Source organism: Erythrolamprus reginae, chromosome 2 (assembly GCF_031021105.1).
Source record: "Erythrolamprus reginae isolate rEryReg1 chromosome 2, rEryReg1.hap1, whole genome shotgun sequence".
Lineage (NCBI taxonomy): Eukaryota > Metazoa > Chordata > Lepidosauria > Squamata > Dipsadidae > Erythrolamprus > Erythrolamprus reginae.
The window spans coordinates 1,077,104-1,091,413 of NC_091951.1; the positions used below are offsets into that span (position 1 = coordinate 1,077,104).

At 43.0% G+C, this 14,310-nt stretch overlaps 1 protein-coding gene across 3 annotated transcripts; it reads left to right on the forward strand.

Annotated features, from left to right (window-relative positions):
• The first annotated feature begins 313 nt into the window (after positions 1-313).
• On the forward strand, positions 314-13,949 carry LOC139162910 (zinc finger protein 436-like). Of its 3 annotated transcripts, XM_070743813.1 has the most exons (7): positions 314-338; positions 582-1,566; positions 2,810-3,412; positions 3,792-3,906; positions 4,022-4,089; positions 5,147-5,276; positions 9,404-13,949. In XM_070743813.1, the coding sequence occupies exons 3-7, from the start codon at positions 2,999-3,001 to the stop codon at positions 10,561-10,563; spliced, it is 1,887 nt and encodes a 628-aa protein (XP_070599914.1). In that variant the 5' UTR covers positions 314-338; positions 582-1,566; positions 2,810-2,998; the 3' UTR covers positions 10,564-13,949. The 3 variants fall into 3 exon arrangements, with proteins under 3 accessions (XP_070599914.1, XP_070599915.1, XP_070599916.1); XM_070743814.1 differs by lacking the exon at positions 314-338 and having other exon boundaries at positions 555-760; XM_070743815.1 differs by lacking the exon at positions 314-338 and having other exon boundaries at positions 580-644.
• The last annotated feature ends 361 nt before the right edge of the window (positions 13,950-14,310 follow it).

The window sequence follows — 14,310 nt, forward strand, 5'->3', positions numbered from 1 at the left end:
CGCCCACCCAGACCCACCGATCCCTCCTCGGGGGCTGGGAGTGCCGGCGTCTTTCTCCCCTCTCTCTAGGGGCGCTTGTGGGGGCAGCAGCAGCCCTGGGTTCCCCCCGATGCCTGTGCTTTGAGGCGGCTGCGCGCTCTGCCTCTTCGGGCCTCCCTCGCGTGTGGGGCGGGGAGGAGGCGGAGCCAGGGGCTTTCCGGGCCCCCTTCCGCCCCCCTCCGCTGCCGGGCGACCCCATGCGAAGAAGGGGAGGGGGGCTGAAAAGTCGGAGAATCACTCCGTCGGGACAACGCTTTTATTTAAGAGCAAACAGGAGGAACAACAACTCATAACAGAAGGTAACCGTTCGTACATTTCAAGGCCTTAAATAGGCCCAGCTGGCTGAGGAAAGGACCAATAAACTTCGTTAATTTTTCCCGCTCCCGGCTGTCACTACCCGTCGGTAACAACCAATCAGGGCTCCTTACTCTTCCACCAATACGGCCCATCTCTAGGCAGATCCCGGTTGTTGGGCGGAGACATGACAGGGGCGTGTCCTCCGTTCGCAGGGAGAAGGAAAAAACAAACAGTTTTTCCCTCAGAATCGACCGAGAAAAATCCTTCGACTGACATTTGTGCTGCCAACAGCCGCGGAATGAAAGAAGGTGAATGGAGGGAAGCGTCGATCAAAGCAGAGGCCGAGAAGCGGGTCGCCAAGGACGGACACGGCTTCGGGCGGCCTCCTCACGCCCCTCCGCCCCCGAGATCCCCTCCCGCACCGGTTGGTCTTCTGCCTGAGAGGATGGCGGGGGGATCCACCAGGAGGCTCCCCTCCCTTCCCGCCTTCATTTCCCCCAAGGGGCTTCAGCTTCCCAGTGGCGCCTCGTGAGGCGATTTCCCCCCTCGACCCCTACGTGGAAATGGGGTTTTCCCCCCCCCCTTCCCATACTTCAGCTGTATTTTTCTTTTCCACATTTTCCCTTCCTGAGTTTTGCAATTCCGCCTTTTCTCCAGCCAGAGATGAGGCGCCATTTCCCCCTCTTCGTTTCTTCGTTATGAGGTGAAGTTTCTGGAATATCCAGAGATTTCAACCTTTTCCTCCATTGTGGAGCCTTTCTCTCCTCAGTCTCTTTTCGCGGGCACCTGAGGGACGGATCAGTTTGAGAAAGGCAGCTGTAGGTATTGAATCAAAGAAATAAAAAGATAGATCGATTTAAAAAAAACCCCGCAGTCATTTTCCCGGTTGTGGCTTCCCTGGTTGTGTCCCACCTTCCTCCTTTTTTTCAGGCCGGAATTCGCTGGGTTCCCCAGTGTGTTTCCCGGTCCCCGTCTGAGCGCCCAGCCGTTCCTGACAGGATTCGGACCTTCCGAATCCCCCAGGGGGCGCCCTCTGCCAAGGGAAATCAAGGCGTTTCCCCATTGGCTCACTGGAGGGCGAACGTCACAACTGGCTTTCCAGAGGATGCTGCGAAGGAAGTGACATCACTGAGCCTTGCCGCTCTAGGACGCCACACTCACTCTCCTTAAACCTTGGGGCTCTGCTGGAGGCGGAAAGGCTGTGGGGAGAGACATCCAGATGTGCTTCAGGTGAGGGGGGGCTTTTTTCGAGTCCCATGCTCTCCAACCGCCCTCTCCCTGCAGGGGGAAGCGGGGATACCAGGAAGGCGACGGGGATTCGGGGAAGAGCCCGAGGGGGGGGGGGGTCGGCCTTGGAGAAGTCCAGCAGGAGAAGACAAAAGCGGGGTGAAGTGGTAGAATTCGCACCAGGCTCCCTAAGGGGCCGATCCTGTCTTCGGAGGAGGAGAGAAGCGTGGGGCGGCTTCTGATGCAGGAAAAAGCGGGACGCAGACCATCGGGAATCTTTTATTTTATTTATTTATTTATTTTGTCCAATACACAATGAGGGTTTTAGTGGATATATATTTATATACACATAGTAAAATACATGATGAAGGTTATAGAGGAGATACTCATAGTAAAATATATCTAAGAAATAATAGAAGAGAAGGTATAGTAATAGAACATATCAATGAAAGAATAGAAGAAGAGATATAGGAATAGAAGAAAGGTATAGGAGATATAGGAGAGCAATAGGACAGGGAACGGAAGGCACTCAAGGGCACTTGTACTCGCCCCTTACTGACCTCTTAGGAATCTGGATAGGTCAACCGTAGATAATCTAAAGGGTAAAGTAAAGTAAGGGTAAAGTGTTGGGGGTTTGGGGATGACACTATGGAGTCCGGTAATGAGTTCCACGCTTTATTAATTTGGACAAATCAGGTTCAGAGAGATTAAAAGCATCCAAGATCTGGACGAAGGCTTATAGCTCCAGCAGGACACGAATGCTGCTATCCAAAAAGGAGATGTAACGTGCTCCTACCTCATCACTGTATTCTATGTCCACATAGTTCTTGTGATTGAGCCGTTTCTCAGAAACCTTCCTTTCGGGGGTTTGACTACTCGGAAACCTTCTGCTACTTTCCCTTGGGTTTTTACACTTTAGAAACTTTTACTATATGGCAAGGCAAGGCTCTTTTAATATCAAGTGGAGAAAAGGAACCCTACAGGTCGTCCAATCCAACTCCCCTTCTTATGTTTGTTTCACTTAATTTTGTATCCTGACTCATCCAAAGGCCCGATCCTGTCTCCTGAGGGGGAAAGAAGCAAGGTGGCCTCTCCAGCTGCTCCTTCCCAGCTCTGATCGAAGGGGGGGATCTCGATCCTATGCTGGGATGAGCTACTTGGGGCTCTGGGCAGATTGGGCGAAGGCTCTTCAGTGGTTGAATTCTACTTTCTAATTCTTGGTGTTGTGTCTTTCTTTCCATCTCAGATACAGAAACTCAAAGAAATTTGTCGACTTGGCAAGACAATTTTTTCTCTTGGGGAAAAAAACCAGAGCAGAATCATTTGGACAGGGCCATCCTGTGGCCCTAGAAATGGTCCTGTGAAGGAAAAGGCGTCTGGAGACCCACAAGAGTCCTTGAATCCATTTGGAGTTGCTCTGTAGGACAGAGAAAGGATGGAGACCCCACCTGTTGCAAAGGAGGGAAGCGGAAAAGGCCCTTCAGCTGCTCAGCCTGGGAAGTGGGGGAAGCTCTGGACAAGACCCGGGCAGAAGATCCTGCAGGAGGAATCCATCCTCCCTTCAGAAGTTCAGCCCTGGAACTTCATCCAATACCGGGAGGCTGAGGGTCCCCGAGGACTTTGCAGCCGACTCCATGACTTTAGTAGGCGATGGCTGAGACCAGAAAAACACACCAAAGCCCAGATGCTTGACCTGGTGGTTCTGGAGCAGCTCATATACCTTCTGCCCCCAGAGATGGAGGGCTGGGTGCGGGAGTGTGGAGCAGAGACCAGCTCCCAGGCAGTGGCCTTGGCGGAAGGCCTCCTCCTGAACCAGATGGAGGAGCAGAAGGAGCAGGTCCAGTTGCAGGTGAGACACTTTAGGGAGCTCAGAAGAGAATAAAAAATGTGAATACTTCATCACTCCTTCCCAAACTCATTCATAATAGGTGGAAATTCACCAATTCTTGTAGGACATACTTCCATTGTTTTCTCACTCAACCTGGATGGATATTGAGGGGCTTTGAGGTTGTGTTCCGAATATATTTTGTGTTGTGTGATAGAAAAATAGAAACATAGAAGATTGATGGCAGAAAAAGACCTCAAATCTGCCCTTATACTATTTCCTGTATTTTATCTTAGGGTGGATATATATGTTTATCCCAGACATGTTTAATTTCAGTTACTGCGGATTTACCTTAATTAATGTACATTAATTGTGCTTCTTTTTTCCTTCCTCCTATTTCAAGTGCTGCACTGTGGAGATCGGTGATCTTGAGGGAAAGAAGAATCCATCAGATCCCCCTCACGAGCCATTTTTCTGGAGGATCCCTTGGGAAGATCCTAATCAGGAGACTTCAGAAGGTAAGGGGAGATCCTCTGATTTTACCCATCTGTCTTACCTTTGCTCTCTCTTTTCTATAGAATATCACCTCCTATTTTATTAATTACGCATTTTGAAATTATTTATTCCTTACAGAGAAACAAAGAATGAAGCTTTCTGATTTTTATGAAGGAGATCAAACTACGAATGAACCTCCAAATCAAGTAAGAAAAGAAAAAGTTATTAGATTTGTATTCTCCTCTCAGGAAGTGAAGCGGGTGTGCAGAGTGCTCTCTCCTTCTATTTTCCTCTCTTGTTTGGCCAGGTTTATTTTTGTGTTCTCCCACAACGTGGAGAGCAGAACAGCAGGTTCAAGTTCCTTTTAGCCAGCATCGCTTCCTCTGGTTATATTATTCTGCTATGTACTCTTACAACATTGGAGCAATTTTTAAAAGTACTTCAATAAATAGAAATAAACATATATCACAGTGGCAGGAACCCAGTTTTTTGGGGGGGGGGCGGGGGGGATAATTCTTTGACTCGGAATTGTGCAAAGCTAATGAAAAATAATTAAATACATTGTCACATTGCCATTTTTAAAAATCCTCATCCTGTAGTTCGAAAATAAGCAAATCGTATCTAACGTTTAGAAACATAGAAGAAGATCAGAGGAGTACTGTGCTGAGTCCAAGATTGTCTCCGGGACCGCCTTCTGCCGCACAAATCCCAGTGACCGATTAGGTCCCACAGAGTGGGCCTTCTCCGGGTCCCGTCAGCTAAACAATGTCGGTTGGTGGGCCCCAGGAGAAGAGCCTTCTCTGTGGCAGCCCCGACTCTCTGGAACCAGCTCCCCCCACACATCAGAATTGCCCCCACCCTCCTTGCTTTTCGTAAGCTCCTTAAAACCCACCTCTGTCGTCAGGTATGGGGGAATTGAGATATTTCTTTCCCCCTAGGCCTATACAATTTATGCATGGTATGCTTGTGTGTATGTTTGGTTTTTAATAAGGGTTTTTAAATTATTTTAAATATTAGATTTGTCATATGCTGTTTTATTATTGTTGTTAGCCGCCCCGAGTCTGCGGAGAGGGGGCGGCATACAAATCTAATAAACAGATAGATAGATAGATAGATAGATAGATAGATAGAGAGAGAGAGAGAGAGAGAGAGAGATAAAGAGATAAAGAGATAAAGAGATAAAGAGATAGATAGGTAGGTATCGCATCGCCTCAACGCAGATTTTGTGAATCCTCCTGTTCTGTTCTTTTTCCCTGTGTTCAGGAGAGTCCTGTGTCCTTCGAGGAGGTGGCTGTGTCTTTCTCTGAGGAGGAATGGTCTCAGCTGGATCCTGACCAGAAAGCGCTGCATTCGGAAGTCATGCTGGAAAACCATAGGAACGTGGTCTTTCTGGGTAAGAGTTTTCTAGTCGCCAATCAGAGTTCAAGAAGACAGATTGTAGTTAATTTTTTCATTAAACCCCCCCACTATTATGAGATATGATCTCCTGGGAGGGAGAAGGAACGGATCTGGCCTTCTCGTGCTCCAAGGAAGGAAAAAGCCGATGTCTCTTTGCTTGGATGCTTTATGTGCCATTTGTTATTTGTTGATGTCAAGCTGACTGGCCTGTAGTTACCAGCTTTTTCCCTACTGCCCTTCTTGTGCATAGGCACAACACTGGCCATTCTCCAATCATCAGTTTCCATCATCAATTGAAATTTTCCCTTCCCCCTATGCCTTATAGAATTTATACATGGTATGTTTGTATGTATGATTGGTTCTTTAAATTGGTGTTTTTTAGATTATTTTTAATATTAGATTTGTTTACATTGTCTTCTTTATTGTTGTTAGTCGCCCTGAGTCTACGGAGAGGGGCGGCATACAAATCTAATAAATAAATAAATTGTTGTGGTTCAGCCTGAGGCTACTCAGGGACCGGCTGTGTCTCTGCTGGCTCCATGCCCGGAGGAGGATGACAGCGAAGAGGAGGGGGCTGAGCAGTCGGACGGGGGAGAGGAAAGGCAGGAATGGGACAAAGGAGAACAGAATGAGAGCCCCGGGGGGGGGGGGGCTCTCCCCAGCCAGTAGCTTGGAGTCATTAGGTGATGACGCACAAGCCGTCGTCGACATGTGACAGACGTTCAGATCAAAGAAAGGAGCAATTAAAGAAGTATTATCAGCACTGAATTAGGAACAGCTGGGCTTGGGTGTGGTCCTCCTTAGCAGGGTTTAAAAGGCAGGCAAGCCCTTGAAGCCGTGTGGAGTGTTATCAGTTGGAGTTACGGTGTCCTGCTTTGTTCTCGGCGTCTCTGTTCCTGGCTTGTGGCCCAGCAGTTTGGAAGACCCGTGGGAGGAGTAGGTCTGCTATCTACAGCCTCATATTGGCAGCAAGAATCCTGTATTGCTGCATGGACTTTTGCCTTCGTGGATATATCTGAAGTTCCAGCGTTTTCCTGTTACCTGTGTTTTTCTTGACTTTTATAAAACTACCTTTGCCTTGTACCGGTGTGTCTGGCTTCACTTTTTGGGTTGGTCTTGGCTTCCGGAGTGACCCAGACAGAACATAAATAAATCAGGAACTTCTCCTGTTAAAAGGGATTGGTTAAACAAATCAGTCAGGGGGTTAGCAATCGCAGATCTGAGTTCTTTAAGAGCTCTGGGGCGAATGCCATCTGCTCCCATTGCCTTATTTATCTTTAATCGTTCAAGTTCTTCTAAGACATCGGCTTCTAAGATCACTGGAGGTGAATCCGTACAGCTGGAAGCAATGCTATATCCCTCTATAGTATTATTTTGTAAGGTGTCTTTTGAGAAAACTGAACATCTCCTCTTCTGTTTTGTATCTAATTAGGTATTTGTATGTTTTGCCAATTAGTTTTTCTTCCGTGGTCATGAGTGTCCTGTCAAGGTCATTCTTTCATTTTTGTAAGTGGTTATCTTTGTTATAGAAACATAGAAGACTGACGGCAGAAAAAAGACCTCATGGTCCATCTAGTCTGCCCTTATACTATTTCCTGTATTTTATCTTACAATGGGTCTATGTTTATCCCAGGCATGTTTAAATTCAGTTACTGTGGATTTACCAACCACGTCTGCTGGAAGTTTGTTCCAAGGATCTACTGCTCTTTCAATAAAATAATATTTTCTCATGTTGCTTTTGATCTTTCCCCCAACTAACTTCAGATTGTGTCCCCTTGTTCTTGTGTTTACTTTCCTATTGAAAACACTTCCCTCCTGAACCTTATTTAACCCTTTAACATATTTAAATGCTTCGATCATGTTCCCCCTTTTCCTTCTGTCCTGCAGACTATACAGATTGAGTTCATGAAGTCTTTCCTGATACGTTTTATGCTTAAGACCTTCCACCATTCTTGTAGCCCGTCTTTGGACCTGTTCAATTTTGTCATTATCTTTTTGTAGGTGAGGTCTCCAGAACTGAACACATTATCTTTTTGAAACATTTATTTATTTGATTTGATTTGATTTGATTTGTATGCCGCCCCTCTCCGTAGACTCATGTACTTGTCATGTACTTTGTCGTAAATCCACTAATCCAGTAATATACCTCTTTCATTTAATTCTTCTCTTGATCTTGGCTTCAATTTTTCATCTAACAAATCTTTGTATTTTATTATTATCTCCAATTGTAGTAAATCTGGGTGATAAATTGATTCTATCGGTGATATCCATTCTGGTATTATTTGGGAATTATTTAACCAAATTTGTAATAATGAATTTCATAATAATGAGTTTTGAATTTTGAAATATGAATGCGTCTTATATTTTTCATACAAAATATATGTGTGCTACTTAAATAAGTGGTCATGTCCCTCCAATGTTAACATTATTTTGTTTTCTAATATTAGCCATTGTTTAATCCAGGTTAAAACAGCCACTTGGTAGGATAATTTCCAGTTTGGCAATCCAAGTCCTCCCCTTTCTTTTACATCCTATATCTTATTCTATTTTTTTTGCCCTGCCAAACATAATTTGTCACAGTTTTTGTCAGGTCCATAAAAAATGGCTTACCTGGATTAACTGGGATCACCTGAAACAATGAATTCAACCTGGAAGTGAGAGCAATCAACCAGTGGAACAGCTGGCCAGCAGACGTTGTGGATTGCCATCTGTCTCAAATGGTGTAGGAACTCTTGTTTGAGCAGGGGGTTGGACCAGAATATCTCCGGGACTGCCTTCTGCTGCACGAATCCCAGCGACCAGTTAGGTCCCACAGAGTGGGTCTTCTCCAGGTCCCGTCAACTAAACAATGCCGCTTGGTGGGACCCAGGGGAAGAGCCTCTGAACCAACTCCCCCCAGAGATTAGAATTGCCCCCACCCTCCTTGCCTTTCGTAAGGTACTTAAAACCCACCTCTGCCGCCAGGCATGGGGGAACTGAGATGTTCTTTCCCCCTAGGCATTTACAATTTTATGCATGGTATGTATGTATGTATGTCTGGTTTTTATATTAATGGGTTTTTAATTGTTTTTAGTATTGGATTATTATTATACGCTGTCTTATTATTGCTGTTAGCTGCCTCGAGTCTCCGGAGAGTGGCGGCATACAAATCCAATAAATAAATAAATAAAATAAATAGATGACCTACAAGGTCCCTTCCAACTCTAATAATGTCTAAAATTAACCCACCCCATTAAATTTTAAGTTAATTCCTCCTTGGATGTTTCCCCTGATTATTATGCAATTGAATGGTGAAAAAATTAAGCTGCTACATTTAGGCAGAAAAAAGAAAATGCACAAGTATGGTATATATCAGTGATGGTGAACCTATGGCACGGGTGCCCTAGGTGGCATGATATGGCAGGGCCTTTTTGGTTTGCAGAGGGCCAAAATGTCTATATCACACCACTGTGAGCATGCAAACGTACAACCTCATAGAACTTTGGAGAAATTCAGAAGGAAACTCATTTGTTTTTGTATTTGTATTAGATTTGTATGCTGCCCCTCTCTGAAGACTCGGGGCGGCTAACAACAATATAAAAAGACAATGTAAACAAATCTAATATTAAAAAACAATCTAAAAAACCCCAATTTAAAGAACCACTCATACGTACAAGCATACCATGTATAAATTCTATAAGCCTAGGGGGAAGGGAAATTTCAATTCCCTCATGCCTGACGACAGAGGTGGGTTTTAAGGAGCTTGCGAAAGGCAAGGAGGGTGGGGGCAACTCTGATATCTGGGGGGAGCTGGTTCCAGAGAGTCGGGGCCGCCACAGAGAAGGCTCTTTCCCTGGGACCCGCCAGACAACATTGTTTAGTCGACGGGACCCGGAGAAGGCCCACTCTGTGGGACCTAACCGGTCGCTGGGATTCGTGCGGCAGAAGGCGGTCCCGGAGATATTCTGGTCCGATGCCATGAAGGGCTTTATGGGTCGTAACCAACACTTTGAATTGTGACCGGAAATTGATCGGCAACCAATGCAGACTGCGGAGTGTTGGTATAACATGGGCTTTGACTTTCTACACTTTGATCTTTTTCTCTAACCTTGTTCCCATTTTCATTTCCCTTTTGTTTTGAAGGTCATAATGGGCAGGAGAATCAAGATTCCTGTGAACTCTTCCAAGTGATCAGTGCTGAAGATGGAATGGAGAGGTTTGGAATTCGAACGGAATTTGAAGGCCCTGAGAGAAACCAGTCAAAGAATTGGAATCAGGAAAGCTCATCTTCCACTGATGCTCCGATGCAAGACATTCTTGCCCAAGAAGAGAAAATAAGGAAAAAATGTACTGCAAAAACTAAAGTACAAGTCAATGAACACTGTTTAATCCAAAGCAAAGGAGAAGAGACTATAAGAAGACAAAATGGACAAAATTACAGCGGGACATTAATTCTTTCTCTTGGAAGTAACTTCCTTGTATCGCAAAAAGCAATTGACACAAAAGACAGAAAAGAGAAACCTTATGAATGTTTGGAATGTGGAAAATGTTTTAGAAGGAGCTGGAATCTTACTTCCCATAAGATGATCCACACAGGGGAGAAGCCGTATAAATGCTTGGAGTGTGGAAAGACCTTTGCTCGGAGCAGTACGCTTATTTCCCATAAGATGATCCACACAGGGGAGAAGCCGTATAAATGCATGGAGTGTGGAAAGACATTTACTCAGAGCAATGGACTTAAAAGCCACAAAAAGCTCCACACAGGAGAGAAACCATTTAAATGCATGGAGTGTGGAAAGACCTTTGCTCAGAGCAGTACACTTACTTCCCATGAAAGGATCCATACAGGGGAGAAGCCATATAAATGCATGGAGTGTGGAAAGACCTTTGCTCATAAGTGTCATTTTATTTCACACAAAAGGATCCACACAGGGGAGAAACCGTATAAATGCATGGAGTGTGGAAAGAACTTTACTCATAGCAGTGCACTTACTTCCCATAAGATGATCCATACGGGAGAGAAGCCGTATAAATGCATGGAGTGTGGAAAGAACTTTGCTCAAAGAAGTCATTTTATTTCCCACAAGATGATCCACACAGGGGAGAAGCCTTATGAATGTGTGGAGTGTGGAAAGACATTTACTCAGAGCAGTGGACTGAGAAGCCACAAAAGGCTCCACACGGGAGAGAAACCATTTAAATGCATGGAGTGTGGAAAGACCTTTGCTCAGAGCAGTATACTTCTTTCCCACGAAAGGATCCACACAGAGGAGAAACTATATAGCAATAGCAATTCCACTTAGATTTATATGCTACTCCACAATGTTTTACCACTTTATCTCTGAACAGTTTACAAAGTCAGCATATTGTCTCCAGCAATCTGGGTTCTCATTTTGTTGAAATATTTTTTCTTAGCCATAATTTGCATTTCTTGCTCAAACAGTCACAATTTTCATTTGTAAAGCCACTGCCTTTTAAAAAAAAGCTATTCCACAAAGATTTTTAATGTTCCCAGATGCAAGTGGGCTTATTATGAAAAACAAAACAAACCCACTCTGGAAATGTCCCTTGACTAGATGGCAAACCAGATTAGATCCCAGCTTTAAATTACAAATAGCAAATTGAATGTTCTTCAGCATTATAGAATTAACAGTTTTTAAAAACAAACCTCAACAGAGCAAGACTGTTAGCAAAGTGCTCTGAGATGGAATTTTGAATATACTAACCATGTCTCTTCTGAAATTTTTATTCTTTTATCTTTTCTGGATATACTGTATAACCACTTAACCTACAGTAGGTATATGTTGCTAAACTAATGCTGCCTCACACTCTAATTTTGTCTTCTGGGTCCACCACCAATTAATTTCCATTTTTAAATCCAAATTAATCGCTCTAGCTTAACCTCCCAAGATAATTATTATCTCTCCTGCCTCTTAATTTTAAGCCGTATTGCTTCCTCCCCTCCCTTAATCTTTTTACTCATCATTCTTTTCTCTTTCCCCCCTATTTCTATCATTTCTAAATGCCCCATAAAAACCAACATTTTAAGAGCCCAGAAGAAGTTGGACGGCTTATAAATTTAATACATTAAATTAATTTAATTAATTATATAATTTATATTAAAATCTTATAATTATTCATTTGAACTTCTTATATTATGCCAATAACATCAATAATTATCAGAATCATTTCTGTATTATATCAATAATAATAATAATTTATTAGATTTATATGCCGCCCCTCTCTGCAGACTCAGGGTGGCTCACAACAATAATAATAACAATATACAATGTAACTAATATTAAAAGAAAGTATCTAAAAACCCCATCATTTAAAAAACATACAACGCAAGAATACCATACATAAACTCTATAAGTCTGGAGGAGATGTCTTAATTCCCCCATGCCTGGCAATATAGGTGGGTCTTAATAATAATAATAATAATAATAATAATAATAATAATAATTTATTAGATTTGTATGCTGCCCCTCTCCGAAGCAATTTACGAAAGGCAAGGAGGGTGGGGGCAGTTCTGATCTCGGGGGGGAGTTGATTCCAGAGAGCTGGGGCCGCCACAGAGAAGGCTCTTCCCCTGGGGCCCGCCAGATGACATTGTTTAGTCGACAGGACCCAGAGAAGGCCAACTCTGTGGGACCTTGTCGGCCGCTGGGATTCGTGCAGCAGGAGACGTTCCCGGAGATATTCTGGTCCGATGCCATGTAGGGCTTTATAGGTCATTACCAACACTTTGAATTGTGACTGGAAATTTATTGGCAGCCAATGCAATCCACGGAGTGTTGGAGAGACGTGGGCGAATCTAGGAAGCCTCACAATAGCTCTCACGGCCGCATTCTGCACGATCTGAAGTTTTCAAATTTGTGTATTATGCAAGTCTTATACAAAGAAATAATTATTCAAATTATATATACTTCCAACAATTGGCCTAAATTCATTCTTTTTTATGTTTTATCTCTGTCAGTACAAATATTTAATTCCACCAATTTTTTCGACCAATTTTAAATTTCATACAACCAATCTTATACCAATCTACAATAAAATTCATAGGGAAAAAACTATTTATTAAATGATTATATTAAACATTTAATCAAATCTTATTCAATATTAATAATAATTATCACAAATATGGTATGATAGTACTAAACTAAAGAAAATTATATTCCTTCCTGTCATCAATCATCCATTTTCTTTTGATTTCCATCCCCATTTTCTTAATTTCTTTTTCTTCCTTTTACTTTTGTACCCCCAACTTCTTTTTTTACAAACTCCTTTTCTCACCTTTAAGTGTATTACTTGTATATCTTCAATTCTTTTTAATCTCTTCCCCTAGTTTCCCCTTTCCGTTATTTTATCCAAAACCAATATTCTCCTCCTCTCCTTTTGTCACTAAATCTCAGTGTAATCATCATAAATTCCAACATAGTCATCAATCTGTCCTTCATTTTCAATGTCCTTTTCCCTTTTGTCGCTGTAGGTCCCGGTATACTCATCAATCTGATTTCCCTCTTCTAAGTTCTTCTCCCCTTTATTATCTTCTTGTTCTTCATTCTTTCCATTTTCATTTCTTATCATATTTTCAAAATCATTTAATTCTCTTCCCTTTTCTTTTTCAGCTTCAAATCCCCAAAGGCATCTTTTTAAATCTTCACCCAAGTCTTTCAAAAGTGCAATCAGCTCTTCATAATCACTTGCCTCTGTTGTGGCTAGCTCTGGCCCAGCTCCTGCCCCAAGGACTGTGGATGTTGGGGAGACATCCACATGCCGCAGGCCTGTTTTGCCCCCGGTGGAATCTGCTGATGAATCCTCCTCTGACCAAGAAGACATGAGTGACAGGGAGGAGGAGAGTGTGGCAGACAGCTCAGAAGGAGATCAATTATCTAGCTCCTCCTTGGATTCAGAACAAGAGTTAATGATACAGCCACGCATGCGGATAGCGATGCATAGGCAGCAACAACTGAGAGATTATTATCAAAGAAAATGAGGCCACCTGTGGTTGAGTGGGGCTGTGGTCATTAGTGAGGCTGCTATAAAGAGCAGCCTGTGGGTTTGGCCATTGTGGAGGATTATCTGATCCTTGTGTTTCATGACTGCTTTACTGACTTTGACCTTTTGTGTGCTGATTTTTCCCTGCTTTGAAACTAAACCAGAGCAAAGTGTGTTTCACTTTGTGAAAGAAGAAGGACTGTGAATTGCCTCACAGCTGCAAGCTAAGTATCACAGGACTGATAAGGGACTTGTACAAAATTACCAGTTAGTTTGGAGACGAGTGCTCTTTGCTATACCAAAAGAGGGCTTGGTTTAAGTGAATTTTCATTATAAAGAACATTGTTTTGAATTTTCAAACGTGGGTGTGTCTGAAATTTGTACCTGTGAATTTTTGGGAGGATTCTACCAGAGAGCCCGACAGAACAGCCTCCATATCATCAAATCACAGTTCACAAATCTTTACAACCAGTCCAACTGTTAGTATATGTCTGCTTCCACAGCCTTTTAAAATTATCTTCTTTTATTGCTTTGACTGCACAGACTGAAATATTTTTGAAGATACCTCTGTAGACTGGATGAATTCACAGATACTGTAACATCATATACCAGCTTCTGTGGAGACCTATGTGTACTGACCAGGAACGTGTGAATATTCAGTAACAATAAACCTTGGTTCACAACTAAACTTAAGCAGTTATGTCATTCCAAAGAGGAAGCCTACAGAAAAGGCGATAGAATGCTGTACAATCCGGCCAAAAATGTATTAACAAGGGAGGTCAGAGCCCTAAAAAGAAACTATGAAAAGCTAAGCAATCAAACCAAGTTGAGGGAAAGATTAGAAGTAACGTGAGAAAATATCACTTTACCGAAAGAGAAGTAGATGCTTGGAACAAACCTCCAGCAGATGTGGCTGGTAAATCCACAGTAACTGAATTTAAACATGCCTGGGATAAACATATATCCATCCTAAGATGAAATACATAAAATAGTAGAAGGACAGATTAGATGGACTATGAGGTTTTTTTCTGCCGTCAATCTATGTTTCT